This window comes from Zalophus californianus, chromosome 1 (genome assembly GCF_009762305.2).
Source record: "Zalophus californianus isolate mZalCal1 chromosome 1, mZalCal1.pri.v2, whole genome shotgun sequence".
In the NCBI taxonomy this organism is placed as follows: Eukaryota; Metazoa; Chordata; class Mammalia; order Carnivora; family Otariidae; genus Zalophus; species Zalophus californianus.
In genome coordinates this window covers 51,431,184-51,445,026 of record NC_045595.1, presented here as the reverse complement: position 1 = coordinate 51,445,026, position 13,843 = coordinate 51,431,184, and the positions used below count along the sequence as shown (strand labels likewise).

At 46.0% G+C, this 13,843-nt stretch overlaps 1 protein-coding gene across 1 annotated transcript; it reads right to left on the bottom strand.

Annotated features, from left to right (window-relative positions):
* Positions 1-2,724: 2,724 nt before the first annotated feature.
* ARPC4 (actin related protein 2/3 complex subunit 4) lies at positions 2,725-13,743 on the bottom strand. Its single transcript, XM_027584923.2, has 6 exons — positions 13,494-13,743; positions 10,019-10,137; positions 8,697-8,808; positions 7,224-7,319; positions 6,135-6,305; positions 2,725-3,671 (listed from the first exon to the last, which is right to left on the bottom strand). The coding sequence occupies exons 1-6, from the start codon at positions 13,494-13,496 to the stop codon at positions 3,666-3,668; spliced, it is 507 nt and encodes a 168-aa protein (XP_027440724.1). The 5' UTR covers positions 13,497-13,743; the 3' UTR covers positions 2,725-3,665.
* Between the last annotated feature and the right edge of the window lie 100 nt (positions 13,744-13,843).

The following is a 13,843-nucleotide window of genomic DNA, read 5'->3' as shown; positions in this document are numbered from 1 at the left end:
CAGGAAGGGGACATACGTTAGACAAGAAAAAGATGTCCTGGGCGCCTGGGTGGCTCAGTTGGTTAAGCGGCTGCCTTCGGCTCGGGTCATGATCCTGGAGTACCGGGATCGAGTCCCGCGTCAGGCTCCCTGCTCAGCGGGGAGCCTGATTCTCCCTCTGACCCTCCTCCCCTCTCATGTACTCTCTCTCTCACTCTCGCTCTCTCAAATAAATAAATCTTAAAAAAAAAAAAAAGAAAAAGATGTCCTTTCTGAAGAGGTGACATTCAAGCTGAAGCCTATGCAAAGGAGGTCAGGAGTTGGCTAGGAAAGAGGGGTAGGAATAGCATCCCAGACAGGAAAGTCTCTGTAACACCCCTGAGAGGGGTAAGAATCTTTCCCTGGAACTAAAAGGTAGCCAGTGCGGCTGTAGCCTGGTGAGGTTGGACCAGATCTATAGGGAGTGGCGGATGGGCCTAGGGTAAGGTCCTTGGGGATTGATCTGAAAACCAGGGCAGTATACAGGGAAAACAATGAGAAAGTAGAGTGCAGCACAATCCCCCCACCCTCAATAACTTGGAAATAGAAAAACGTATCATTTTGAGTCAACCACAGAAAAAACAGAAGTTAGGTGCAGCCCTCAAGACTGTAAAAACTGTAAGTAACCTTTTTGGAGGTTACTACTTTTTGGAAGTAGTGGCAAAGTATGATCCTCCAAAGTCCTAAGTAATATAATTAAGGCTCCAAAAGGTTAATTTGCCTAAAATCACATAGTAGAGCCAGCACTGGAACGCAGGTCTGACCGCAAAATCCCACTCTTCAACATAAATATTATTTAACCTTAGTACACATTATCACTCAGATGGATTACCTATTAGTCATAGAAGTACTGAAGGAGCAATTTGAGGTGCATATTCCAGCAGTGCTCATTCAAGCAGAGTGCAGGTAAGAGAGTACTCTGGTCCAAAAACCCAGCTTTGTTAGCGGGTAGATCTGCCGGTACAGTGAAGGTGGGTCCTCAACCTCACCGTCCAATCTCCACCTGAGATCACTCTTCTCACCCCCCCTTGTTTGGAGCCTGGACTTCCCCAAAGGCATGCCTCCAGAAGAGGGCAGGCTGATTGGCAACCATCCAGTCTGTTCTTTCCCATCAGCCTGCAAATCTGGTTTTAGGAGCTCTGGATCCTGGGAGATGGATCTATGACATATGGCTAGCTCACCTAGGCAATGCTGTCCTTTGAGTGTTGAGCGAGCAGCTGCCATACTCTTGAACCTCCAGCTTTCCTGTGAGCACCTTTAACATTCACTGCAAAGCTGAAACATAGCTATGTGCCCCAGGAGGCACAACTAATTCTGTAAGGCAGGAGGAGGAGGTCACAGAGGTAATGTCATAAAGGTGATGATAGCTGTCCAAGTGGCCCCCACCCCTAACCCCTCCTCCCTTTAACATTACCTTGTCCTCCACCTCAAGATACTTTTTGGTTCTTTAAAAAAAAAAAAAAAGTTTCTCCTTTAAAAAAAAAAATTAGGGCGCCTGGGTGGCTCAGTTGGTTGAGCGACTACCTTCAGCTCAGGTCATGATCCTGGAGTCCCAGGACTGAGTCCCGCATCGGGCTCCCTGCTCGGCAGGGAGTCTGCTTCTCCCTCTGACCCTCTTCTCTCTGGTGCTCTCTCTCATTCTCTCTCTCGCAAATAAATAAAATCTTTAAAAAAAAAAAAAAGTTTCTCCTTAAAAAAAAAAAGATACTTTTTGGTGACCTAGAAGAAACTTTTGAAAGCTCAGCTCAAAGGCTGAAAATTTTCCTGGCACCCACTTCCATAAATACACCCCACCCACCCCGTAGAATACCACAGAATCAGTTTGTATATATGAAACACTTCAGTTGCACCTATTTACACACCCAGCATTCCCTACCCACCCCCAAGTCTCTCCAAGACAGGGATAAGTTCACTCCCCCACCCCCCAAGCCTAACCGAATGAAAATTATCAGTTTGGATACTGGGCGGGTAGGAAGATCAGCTGTTGTTTATTCAGTACCTATACCACAGGTGCTGTGTCGGCCTATTTACATCATCTCCACTTTATAGATTAAGAAACTGAAGCACAGAATACAAGGAACTCACGCAAATTCAGCCTCAAGAGTCAGGACCTGAGCACAAGTGTTTGGTTTGTTCTTAAGGAGTCATCAAGTGCTGTCCAATAGAACTTTCTCCAATGATGGAAATGTTCTATGTATGTACTCTCCGACATGGTAGGAACTAGTCACTTGTAGTTATTGAGCACCTGAAATGTCTCTGGTGGGAATGAGGTAATGAATTTTAAGCTTTAACTTTAATAATTTAAATAGCTTCATGTGGCTAGGGATGACAGAGGCAGAAGCCTTAGATTTGAAGTCTACCCTCTTCCTCACTAGCTGGGAGTTTTGGGGCAAGCTGCTACATCTCAAGGAACCGCAGTTTCTTTAGCTATATGGCATCATTATTTCTCTGAGGTTACCTTTTAGCCCAAATGAGCTCATTATGTGAAAAGGACCAAAGCTCTGTATAGGCAGAGAGCAGTTTCAGAAATGAATGGTGCTTGGACGGTAATGGGGGTCTCTGGGTTGGGGCCCTTGGTACAGGTAACATCAGAAACCAATCAGGAGACAACCTCTGATGGGGAACCCCAGGCCCAAGTACCAGCTACACGGTCTTGGGAAGAAAAAGCCCCACCACCCTGCTCCTTTCATATACACAGTGCACAGACCTCATGCAGCCCCAAAGGGGCAAGAAGAGACTTTAATCAGGGAAGGAGGCGGGATCCACCAGAATAAGAAAAGGTACAGCGAGCATGGGAGCAGAGGAGCCAGAGCAGGCGCAAGAGCCCCAGCTCAGAAAGCTCTGGAGGACTCACCCCTTCACCTCCAGCACAGGCACTGCACTGACAGACAAGGCAAAACAGCGGCCCCTCTCAGCTGGGAGGGCACAAAGTGGTCCCTGTGGCCAGAGGTGCCTAGCTTTCAGTGCCCAGCTCTGAGGCATGGCTGGTGGCCACCAGTTCAGCCCTTGTCCCCAACCAGCACTGGGTGGCTATCTTCAGGCAGAGCTCAGGAAGCCAGCAGAGAGTCCCAACAACTTCTACTGGGCCTAAGCTCAGGACTAAGAGGGCAAGGGAAAGGAAATGGAGTCTGAAACCTTCCTCCTTCCCTCCCTCTCTCCCCACCTGGGGCTCCTGAGGGGGGGTGGAGGGGGGAGACACACAATAGTCGCCTTCTGGCTCCAGGCCCGCCCAGACCCACAGCGACCAATATGGTACAATCACTGGGACCAGTCACAGCCACTGGAGGTGGAGGTTGTTTTGTTAAAAAAAAAAAAAAAAAAAAGACAAAAAGGTTACAGTCTCCTACAAGCACAGAATTTAAGTTTCAAGACGTTAAAAAAAATCCGTCCCAGCCCAGGGGACTGAACATCAGAAGCCAGCCTGACCAGGCACGTGTGGCCTTGGGGCAGGTCCACCGCTGCTTTGTTGCCCAGCTAGCAAGCATACCACCCACCTCCCGCATCGAACGCCCACCCCGACCCAGCACCCCCCCCTGCCGCCGCCGCTGCTGCTGTCGCCGCTGCCGCTCTGGGGAGTAACTCCAGGATGCCTTCGCAGAGACACGGGGGAGTCTGAGGGGGAAGACCTTGAGATCCAGCCAGACGGTTTAAAACTGTCAAAAGAACCAAGAGGCAGTGAATGGTAATTATTACTGTATCCTGGCAGGCCTGCTCTGGGGAGGTAGGCTGATCTGAGAGCTGCCACTATTCTCAGATTTCTGAGGGATAGGATGGGTCCCAGCACACCTTGTGGGCACCCTTTTTCTAATTCAGCCGGCGCTGAGCAGTGACCTTCAGAGCACTAGCCTTAAACCTAGCACTAGACAGGACAGAAAAATTAAGGGTGAAGTGAGCTTTTCCACAGCTCCCCTTAACCGTGTCATGGAGGCTGCTATAAAGCTCTATCACAGTGCCTTGCTTGAACTGAGGTTGCCTTCTTTAGAAATGGGGGCTCATGAGCAAGGGCTTGGAGACTAGGGGGCCAAGAGCAGAAGGACCGAGGATCTGGTAGTTTCTGTCAAGCTCTGGGTGGTTCTCCAACCATAACAGGCCCTGGAAATATTTTCTGCCCTCAAGTATCCCCCATGGTGCCCAGAATAGCACCAGACAGTTTACAGATCAGAGATTGTGGACCAATGGCCCACAAACTGAACCCAACCTAATGAGTGCTGGCTGGTCCACAAAGTATTTAAAAAAATACAAATTCATTGCCAACCTTGAAAATATAACAGATGTCGGAAACAAATCCAGATTTGGGAATTCTTTTTGAATAGCTGGAAGATGAAATTGTTAACGGGCGGGAGCTCTGTGGCAGTGATCCTCTTCAGATGACACATGTGCTTACCGGGTCCCCAATAGCCCACTTCACTCACATGCATTATCTCCCTGAGCCCTGCGTGCACCTGAGTATGTGACCCCTGCCAAATGCTATGGTACTATCTTGATCTTTGATCTGAAGTTCTAAGTCCCAGTTCCTCCTCTTACTGGCTGAGGGCCCTGAGTAGGTGACTTGACTTCCAGAGCCCAGTTCACTCACCCATAAAATAGGGATAACACATGACTCAAAGATTGTTTCAGGGATTAAATGAGATATATAAATGTGCTTCGCTGTGTAATTATACAAATGCAGTTACCATCTGAAACTAAGAGAGCACTATATGTTGGCTAATTGAATTTAAATTTAAAAAGGAAAGAAATGCAGTAACCATAATTAAATGACTGGTGAATGAGCCAAATATTAAATCAGGACAAGAACCATTTTCCTTTGCAGTTGAATATAGAGGCCTCCTAGTGCCCTGGCCATAAAACTCTGATGCTACAATACCTAGAAAGCTTACTATGTACCAGGTGATCTGCTCTGTGTACATCTCCTCATTTAATACTCAACCATACTAAAAGATACTATTAATAGTCTTGTTTCACAGCTGAGGAAACTAAGGCTTCGAGAGATTCAGTAACATGCCCAAGTAGGCAGTGAAGCTGGACGCACACACAGGTGGTATGACCCCACAGCCTGTGTGATCTGAACAAGCACACTACCCTGCATGCACAGTAAAACTACTTTGTACACTGACTGCCCTCAGTAAAATTAAAGCCCAGGGGAAGAAGGCGTAATTTCCACTTTTAGGAATCTGAGCTCCTTCTGGGCTGGATATGTATGCACTGGTAGGAGTAAACACTAAATCTACCATCTAGGGATTATGGTTAACTCTAAGCAGAACATGTCAACAAACCAAAGATTGTTCGGAAGAAGAAGAAGAAAAAAAAGAAGGCATGTCCTAATATCTAAATAAAAACAACTGTGTCATCAGCTCATCAGTGTAAACAATTCCTCCTCTTCAGAGGACTGCAGTTGGGAACACAAATAACCAAAGAGGGATCTGGAGGACTGAAGCCATGAAAGTAATGGAAAACAAGTCGAAAATATCATGACTTTAAGTCTGAGAAATAGATGTTGAAAACATTCACATCTGGGGTGCCTGGGTGGGTGAGTCGTTAAGCGTCTGCCTTCAGCTCAGGTCATGATCCCAGGGTCCTGGGATCGAGTCCCACATCGGGCTCCCTGCTCACCAGGAAGCCTGCTTCTCCCTCTCCCACTCCCCCTGCTTGTGTTCCTGCTCTCGCTATCTCTCTCTGTCAAATAAATAAAATCTTTAAAAAAGCAAAACAAAAACATTCAAATCTGTTTGAGAAGTAGAATTACACTGATTAACTATCCTATATTCTCAGAAAATTCCAATGTAGATTTAACTTGCCTCACCTGGGGTTTGAGCTAGATACAGGGAAGGACTGTGTACATTTTGAGATGTAGAAAGGAGCATCTAAGTCCCCATGAGAGACTAAGGGAGGTGTCTTCGAGGCACTCAAATACAGAAAATGCCCTGCAGGTCCCAAAGATGACCCCCAGGTCCTCCAGCCCCAAGGCACCTGGCTGACGTGCCACCCACCAGAAGGTCCTATAGGCCTCAGCAAATATTCACACTGCTGGCACCACTTTACCACCAGATGCTAAGTTCTCAACCCACGGCTCCTCCTACTTCTCCTCTCGAAGGACACCAAGAAGGCCCCCCACTTACATTCTTGAGGAACTCCTCAGCTACGATGCGTGCACGAGCGTTGACCGACAACTTCATCTCACTGATCTCCTTGTCAATCTCCTCCATGAAGTGGATCACGAAGTCCACCAACTTGTGTTTGTACATCTGCTCTGTGTGGAAGTTGGTGATCAGAAAACTGATGTCATATCCCTGGGTAAGGAAGACAGTAGAGAAGAGAAAGAGAAGAAACAGGAGAGAATTAGCATCCCAGGGCACTTAGTTGGCTATGTCCCCTAGGGTCACTGAGCTACATGCTTCCTACTGGCCATGATCTTCTCCCAAGTCTCATGACCTTCAGGCAGCAGCCTGCCTGCTCTGCTGGGGTGTCTATGCTGGGTCCAAGTAACTAACCCAGGTGAGAATTTTGTGTTGGTCAGGCATCTCTGGAAAACTACCTGTGATAAAACAGTTGCATTCAGTCATGGGAGAGTGAAGAACTTGAAATCTTGTTACAGTAGAATCTAATGAAACAGGAAGAAGAGATGCTGTGGGGAAGGATGGGACTGGGTTGTGTGTGGAAGAGTAATCATTTGTTCTGGGTGGCCCCAGAGGCTAGATCTAGGACCGGGAAGAATGATTTTAGCTCAGGATGAGGATGAACTTGGCCAACACATCAGATACTGCATGCTGCTCTGCAGAGTAGTTGCTCAGTCACTGGGACTATTTTAAGTTGATTCGGAAGGGAGTCTTTGGAGAGGACTCAAGTACAAAGTCAGACAACAACTGAGCCAATGTCAACTGTGACTTGAGAGAATGATTTAGTTGGTGACAACGCTTACAAAGGATTTCTGATTCATTGTACCCTTTCTGCCGCTAAACTGTAGGCTCTGGGAAGATAAACAACACGTATTTTTTTCCTTTACCCTGGTTGAGGCAGACCCAATTTTTCCTAATTCTGATACCCCTTATTCTCACTCCAGCTGAAATGAAGGCCAACTCTCAATTCAGACAGTGGGTGTCCAACAGCTGGAGAAGCAATCCTGGTTCTACAAACAATCCCAGGCCAATGACAATAGACTCGGTGGGAGAATCTTGGGTATTATGAACATGTGGATCACATGGTCTCACCTCCACTGGTTTCCTTCGAAGGATAAAAAAGTTCTCTGCTCGCATCATCATGAAGCGCATGAACTTGTGGCATAAAATCTTCTCGATCTCATCAGCCTAGTAAAAGATAAACAGGGCTCCCTAAATCTGACATTACAGGCCAACAAAAACCTATAGCCTGGTCTTCTGAGCTCAATTTCCCCCAGACTCGCCGCAGGTAGTGGGGTTTCACATGGGGAGCAATCACTGCATGAATCATGGGGCATATGATTGCCAACTGAATGTCTACTACATTAGAGCCTCTTCAACTCAACAGGGCATTATCATGATCTCATTTTTGCCCATTCCAGAGAGGTAATTCTGGCAAACCCAAGCCTTTTATCCGCTCCTTTGAGTCCATATCTACATTCAAAGCTGCCTCTCCCTTTCCCATTTCACTAGTACTGTGTTTCCCAAAGTCTATGATATATACACCATCTGGAGTTATCAGAGATAAACTTAGGTGGTCTCCGCTTTAACAACAATGAACATTAAATAATCCCCAAAGTTTTTCCCTGCTGAATTCTCATTATTTCTAGTGAAAGAATTTTGCAGCTAAGTGCTGGTATGTATGCCCTTACCACCTCCCAGCACTTGCTAATCTCCCTTTTTAACAGAGCAGGGCCCAAGGATAGAGCTTTCTGTAGGCAACAGGGCCTAGTCCAAATAACAGCTTTGTTTTCTTTCACTGCAGTTACTTTTTTAGAGTTCTCCCTATCTGACAAGTGATACTTTTTTCCACTATCGCATACGGTTTTTCAAACAAATTTAAGTAAAAGAAAGTAAGTCAATTTAAGGAAATCCAGTAAACAAATAACTGTCTGGGTGGTACACAAATATGGCAAAAATTATAAGAGTGGGGGGAATATTGGGGTGCCTGGGTGGCTCAGTTGTTAAGTGTCTGCCTTCGGCTCAGGTCATGATCCCAGGGTTCTGGGATCGAGCCCCGCATTGGGCTCCCTGCTCCGCAGGAAACCTGCTTCTCCTTCTCCCACTCTCCCTGCTTGTGTCCCCTCTCTCATTGTGTCTCTCTCTGTCAAATAAATAAATATCTTGAAAAAAAAAAAAAGTGGTGGGAATATCAACATCACCTAAAATAACGTAAGAAATTACACTTTGTTTTTTACCCTAAATCTCTTTTTCAAAGTTTATGGTTATCAAATTGGTACTGGTACTATTTATTTTTCTGAACTGGACTTATATCACTTATAAATGATTCTTTGACCTGACACCAAAATGGCCATGGCCTTGGCTGCTACTTCTCCTGACTTCTAATCTAGAGCAAGGGCTAGAAGATAGTCTACTCTACTGACCTGCTGAATCTGGCAAATCATTCCCTGGGTACAGTCAAGGAAATAGAGCCTGGGTTTCCTTGCACCTTGAATCTGGCATGACGATCTCTCAGATGGGGATCCCTAGCCTCCTGAGGAGGCAGGGGCTCAGTGGTGAGCTCACCTGTTTCACAGCAATGCTGACCCGGACAGAGTTGATGGAGCCCTCAATCAGAACCTTTTCCTTCTCATTCCTGCTGATGGTCACAGGTTGTAACAGGAGCTCTTTGCTACTCCTGAAAACACAATGTCAGAGAGGCCTCTGTACTATAGAAGAACAGAATGCTCAAGGAGACCCCACAGCAGGCCCTGGAATCTCTATCTGAGACCACAGAGTCCAAGGAATAGGAGACTCACAAGTAGGGGTGCTCCAAGATGGGGGCCAGCGAGTGTGTTCTCCAACAGAAGGAGCAAGGCTCTGGAGTCAGGGTGATAAGGTTTTGAAATCCAGCCTCCTCTGTTACTTTCCTTGGACAAGTTACCCTGCTGGAATCTCAATTTCCTCATCTGTAAAATGACTGATTCCTATTTCACTGGCAAGGATTGAGAGAGATCAAAAAGGGTCAATTGTCTAACAGAGTGCCTGGCACATGGTAGAGCTTTACAAATGACAGCTCTTATTTTAATAACTACAGGCAAACCCATACACCACGTAGGGAACGAGGAGAGAGGCTGCCTTAAGCATAAGGACAAGCTAAAATCAAACAGAGTTTGGCCTCCTTTAATTATCAATCCAGAATGATTCACTTATTCAGCATTAAGACCCCTCTCAGCTCAGCTCCCATTTTGATGCCTCTGAATCTCTAGGTATTTGTGATGGTAATTAAAATGCCCAGTGGAAATCATGTATGTTAAGTAGAGCAACATGAACCATGCTAACCTCTTGTATTTTAAAATTCAAGTCATTCCACCATGGTGTGGTAACACTGTTTATCTCAGTTATACATGTCTCAGATTAAACTTAAAAGGAGAACAGCATTAATTTAACAAAACATAAACTAGAGAAGAGAAAATAACCCAAAATATGGAAAATTTGGAGTAAGGAATGAGAGAGTCCAGGTTGGCAAGGGGGAAAAAACATTCTTTGATCTTTAAATTACAAAACGACGGAGATGGCATCTAACAAAATTCTCCACTCTCTCCTTAAACTGGGTTCAATAATGACACAGGAGATACTTAACAAACACCCCACTCTGAGAAGTCACACTTTGTGTCAAGTAATCTTGGCTCCAGAGGAGCTGCTCCCCTGTGTTTTGTCCTGCCAACCCACTGACCCTATTTTCTGAATTGCAAATTGGGAACCATTGCTCATTGGGCAACAAGACAAAATATATGAACTGTAAGTTGTCTTGACAACTCCAGGATGGAAATTTGTGGCAGCCTCCAGACAACTGCCATCTCTGAGGCTGAACCCATCATCCCCACCCTGACCTTTCTCTTCCCTACCTGACTTCTACTTCCGGCTTGTTGTGTCGTTCCACAACCTGGGAGGAGAAATTCTCCAGGCAGAGGGCAGCCTGCAGTGTGGCCCGCACGGCACTCAGGTAGGGGCGGAGAGTGGCAGTCTGTAGGAAAAAAAACCCAAGGGAGAGTCAGAATCTGTCTTAGCAAACCCACTGGCCCCCTACTCCAGCTACATGGGAGCCAGGCAGTACTGAGAGTACCTGGCTCTCAGATACCACAGTGAACAAAACAGACTAGGCCTTCAAGGTGCCTTTCATTCTAAGTCTAGAACAGTGGTTCTCAACAGGGGACCATTTTTCTTGCCAGGGGACATTCTGCAATGTAGGGACATTTTTGACAGGACTTGGGGTGGGGTGGAAGTGCTACTGGCATCAAGTAGAGGCCTGGCATACTGCTAAACATCCTAAAATGCACAAAAAAGAATTATTCGGGGTGTCTGGGTGGCTCAGTCAGTTAAGTGTCTGACTCTTGGTTTTGGATTGGGTCATGATCTCAAGAGTTGTGGGATCTAGCCCCAAATTGGGCTGCATGCTCAGTGCGGAGTCTGCTTGATTCTTTCCCTCTTCCTCTGCCCCTCCCCCTATTTGCACGTGCTCTCTCTATAAAATAAATCCAAAAAAAAAAAAAAAAAGAATTATGCAACCCCAAATAGTGCTGAGGTTGAAAAATTCTGGTCTAAAGGCATACAGGTGACAATGACTGTTCTCAAATCTGTCTTTTGAGCCAAGAATGGATAAGTCTACTGTGTATTAGGCACTGATCTAAATGCTAAGATCTTATTTATTTTTTTTATAAGATTTTATTTATTTATTTATTTGACAGAGATAGAGAGCACAAGTAGGCAGAGAGGCAGGCGGAGGGAGAGGGAGAAGCAGGCTCTCCGCTGAGCAAGGAGCCCGATGTGGGGCTCGAGCCCAGGACCCTGGGATCATGACCTGAGCTGAAGGCAGCCGTTTAACTGAATGAGCCACCCAGGCGCCCCTAAATGCTGAGATTTTAAAGACCATCTCTACCTTTAAATAGCTCAACTAGGTAGAAAAGACAAAAAATAACTATGACATAAAGGAGAATGAAATGGAACAGAATTTGATTTCCAGAAGAGACCGGTTTGGACATAAAGATGAAAATAGGATTAGGAGGATTTTATAATAAAAAGTAAACTAAGGACATTCCCAGTAGAGGGATCAGCTTCTACCTACACTGGCGTATCTTCAGTTCCTTGTATTAACTAAGTTCTTTCTCACCTCAGGGCTTTACACATGCTGATCCATCTATCTACAGGGTTTTCTTCCCTCTCTTGACCCAAGTCATCCCTCAGACCTTGGCTTATTCAGGGAAGGCCCCTTCCTTCCTCAGGCCATTCTTGACTTCCCTCTTCAGAGCATTTATTATAATTTACATGACACATCCTTCATATTTCTTTAGTAAAGTGAATTCTTCACTAGACTGTAAGCTTTGTGGTCAATAGACCATGTCTTTTATTCAAATCTACATACCCTGCACCTAGCTCAATACCTAACATATGCAATGTCTTACTCCTTTTCTATAAAATACCATGTAGAATACCACAAGCAAGGTTAGAACAACACAAAAAAGACATTAAGAATTCCATAAGTAGTGATGAGTAAAGTGCTGCTGTATACAGAAAGCACTTTAGATTCAGTAGATGAGGCTGCAATGGTGGCCTAAAGATTCATGGGTAATCTCAAATGCCAAGCTGTTAATTTTAGCTTTTCTTTTAAGGCAGTAAGGAACTGTTGGGACTTTCTGAGGAGGAAGTTATATGACTTCACCAGTTGCACGGTGGCTCTGTAGAGAATGGACTGGAGGGAAGTGAGACAAAAGGCAGAGAGGGTTATTCAAGGAACGCTGATGAGAGCCTGAGGCAGTGGAAAGGACAAGCAGAGGGTATCACAAGAATTGGACTGTCATAAGATGGAGAGAATAATGGAATCAAAAAACACCTCCCAACAAACTGTGGTTCACCCATAACGATGAAATACTATTCAGGAATAAAAAGGAATAACTAGTGATACATGCAGCACAGATGAATCTCAAATGCATTATGAAACCACATTGGGACGACTGGCTAGTGCAGTCTGAAGAGCCTGCGACCCTTGATCTCAGGGTTGTGGGTTTGAGCCCCATGATGGGTGTAGAAAATACAAAAATAAATAAACAAACTTAATTTTTTAAAAAGCCACAACAAAAGGCCTACATCCTGAAGAATTCCATTTATATGACAATATCAAAAAGGCAAAACTATAGGAGAAAAAAAATCAGTGGTTGCCTGGAAGGGGGAGAAGACAGGACTGATAGCAGAGGGACTTGAGGGAAATTTTTGAGGAAACATTGTTACCTTGGTTGTAGTAGTGGTTACATTATTGTATTTGTCAAAATCCATAGATGACAAACTTAAAAAAAAGGGTGATTTTTAGATGACAAGCCCCATGACACCTGCCCTTTCACAGATAAAATGCATTCTCATGTAATACCTCAATAAAGTTGACTTTTAAAAAATCCAAGTGGGATAGCCTCAATTAGAAAAATAGAAAATCCAGGCTTCTAGCAGAGGTACGAAGACACAAAGCCAGGATAAGCAACATAAAAAGAAAAGCAAGTTTAGAAGAGAAAATGATTTTTGATCTGAAGGCCTAATCTGAAGGTCTCTTCAAGATATCCAGGCAAACCTTAAAAGAGAACTAGAAAGACAGATTCAAGAGCCACCAAAACACACAAGCTCATCAAAGCCGGGACTAGACAGGTACCACTAGGAAAAATGTAAAGAGGAAGGTGGTGAGCCCAAGCCTCAACTCCCGGGAACACCCACATTTATCTAATGGGAGGATTTCCAGGAAAGGAGGGATCAGTAGTATCAGAGCTCACGTACTAGGGTTAAGGTTAACGCGGTTTAATTCTGACCAGGAAGAGGTCTGGGTGGTGGGAGCATAAAAGAGATACTTCTGTGGCGTAGAAGCAAGGCAGGGAGTAAAGAGAAGAGTGGGAGAGGAAGTGTAGACGATTCCTCTGGAAAACGGGTCAAGCGGGCAGGAGAGGACAAGACAAGTGTACTTAGGGAAGTTCTCCCCTGGGTGAGGAGACCTTACTATGTGCCTCTGCGACCCTACTACGGGCAATGAGGCCTACTAAGTGCCTTCAGGGCGCTAACACCAGGCTAGGAGGTCCCACTTCCAGCGTCCCCTATGCCTCACAATTCCCCACCTGGATCGAAAGCCAAACCATGAAGCTTGCAAGGCCTGCTTCTTAAGAGGGCGTACCCCGCTCGCCCCTTCCTCACTTCGCCTCCCGCCCCGCCCTCTCTCCCAGCCACCTCGTGCCCCCACACCCAGCAGCATCCCTCAGCCCCGGGCCTCTCCGCTGTAAAGCCGCATCTCCCCCAGACCCACAGCTCTGAGGCAAAACAGGGGGTCCCTGGACCGGGGCCCGGCTCTCTCACCATCGCGGGCGCTGGCTGGGCCGGAAAGCGGAAGTGCGGAAGTGGCCAGCCCCTCGACGCCTGCCCTTTCGCGAGAAGCGCAGCCTCAGTCTCCGCCCGGACTTCCGGACGGTACCATCTATGATCCGAGCGTAGAAGGGGGTGCTTAGGAACACTTGGTCCTTTGGAAGTTTCCCCGCTAGGGCTGTCTTGACATTTTTAGACTCCTGAAGTCTCAAGTCGATACTCAAGCTTAACCCGTTATCGATGCAGCTCTCGCCTGTGACTTTGGCCTTCTTGTCTTTGCCACTGTCTTTCCCCATAGTCAGGCAATGGTGCAGCCCGGCCTCAGGTTGGGCACCATATTAGGA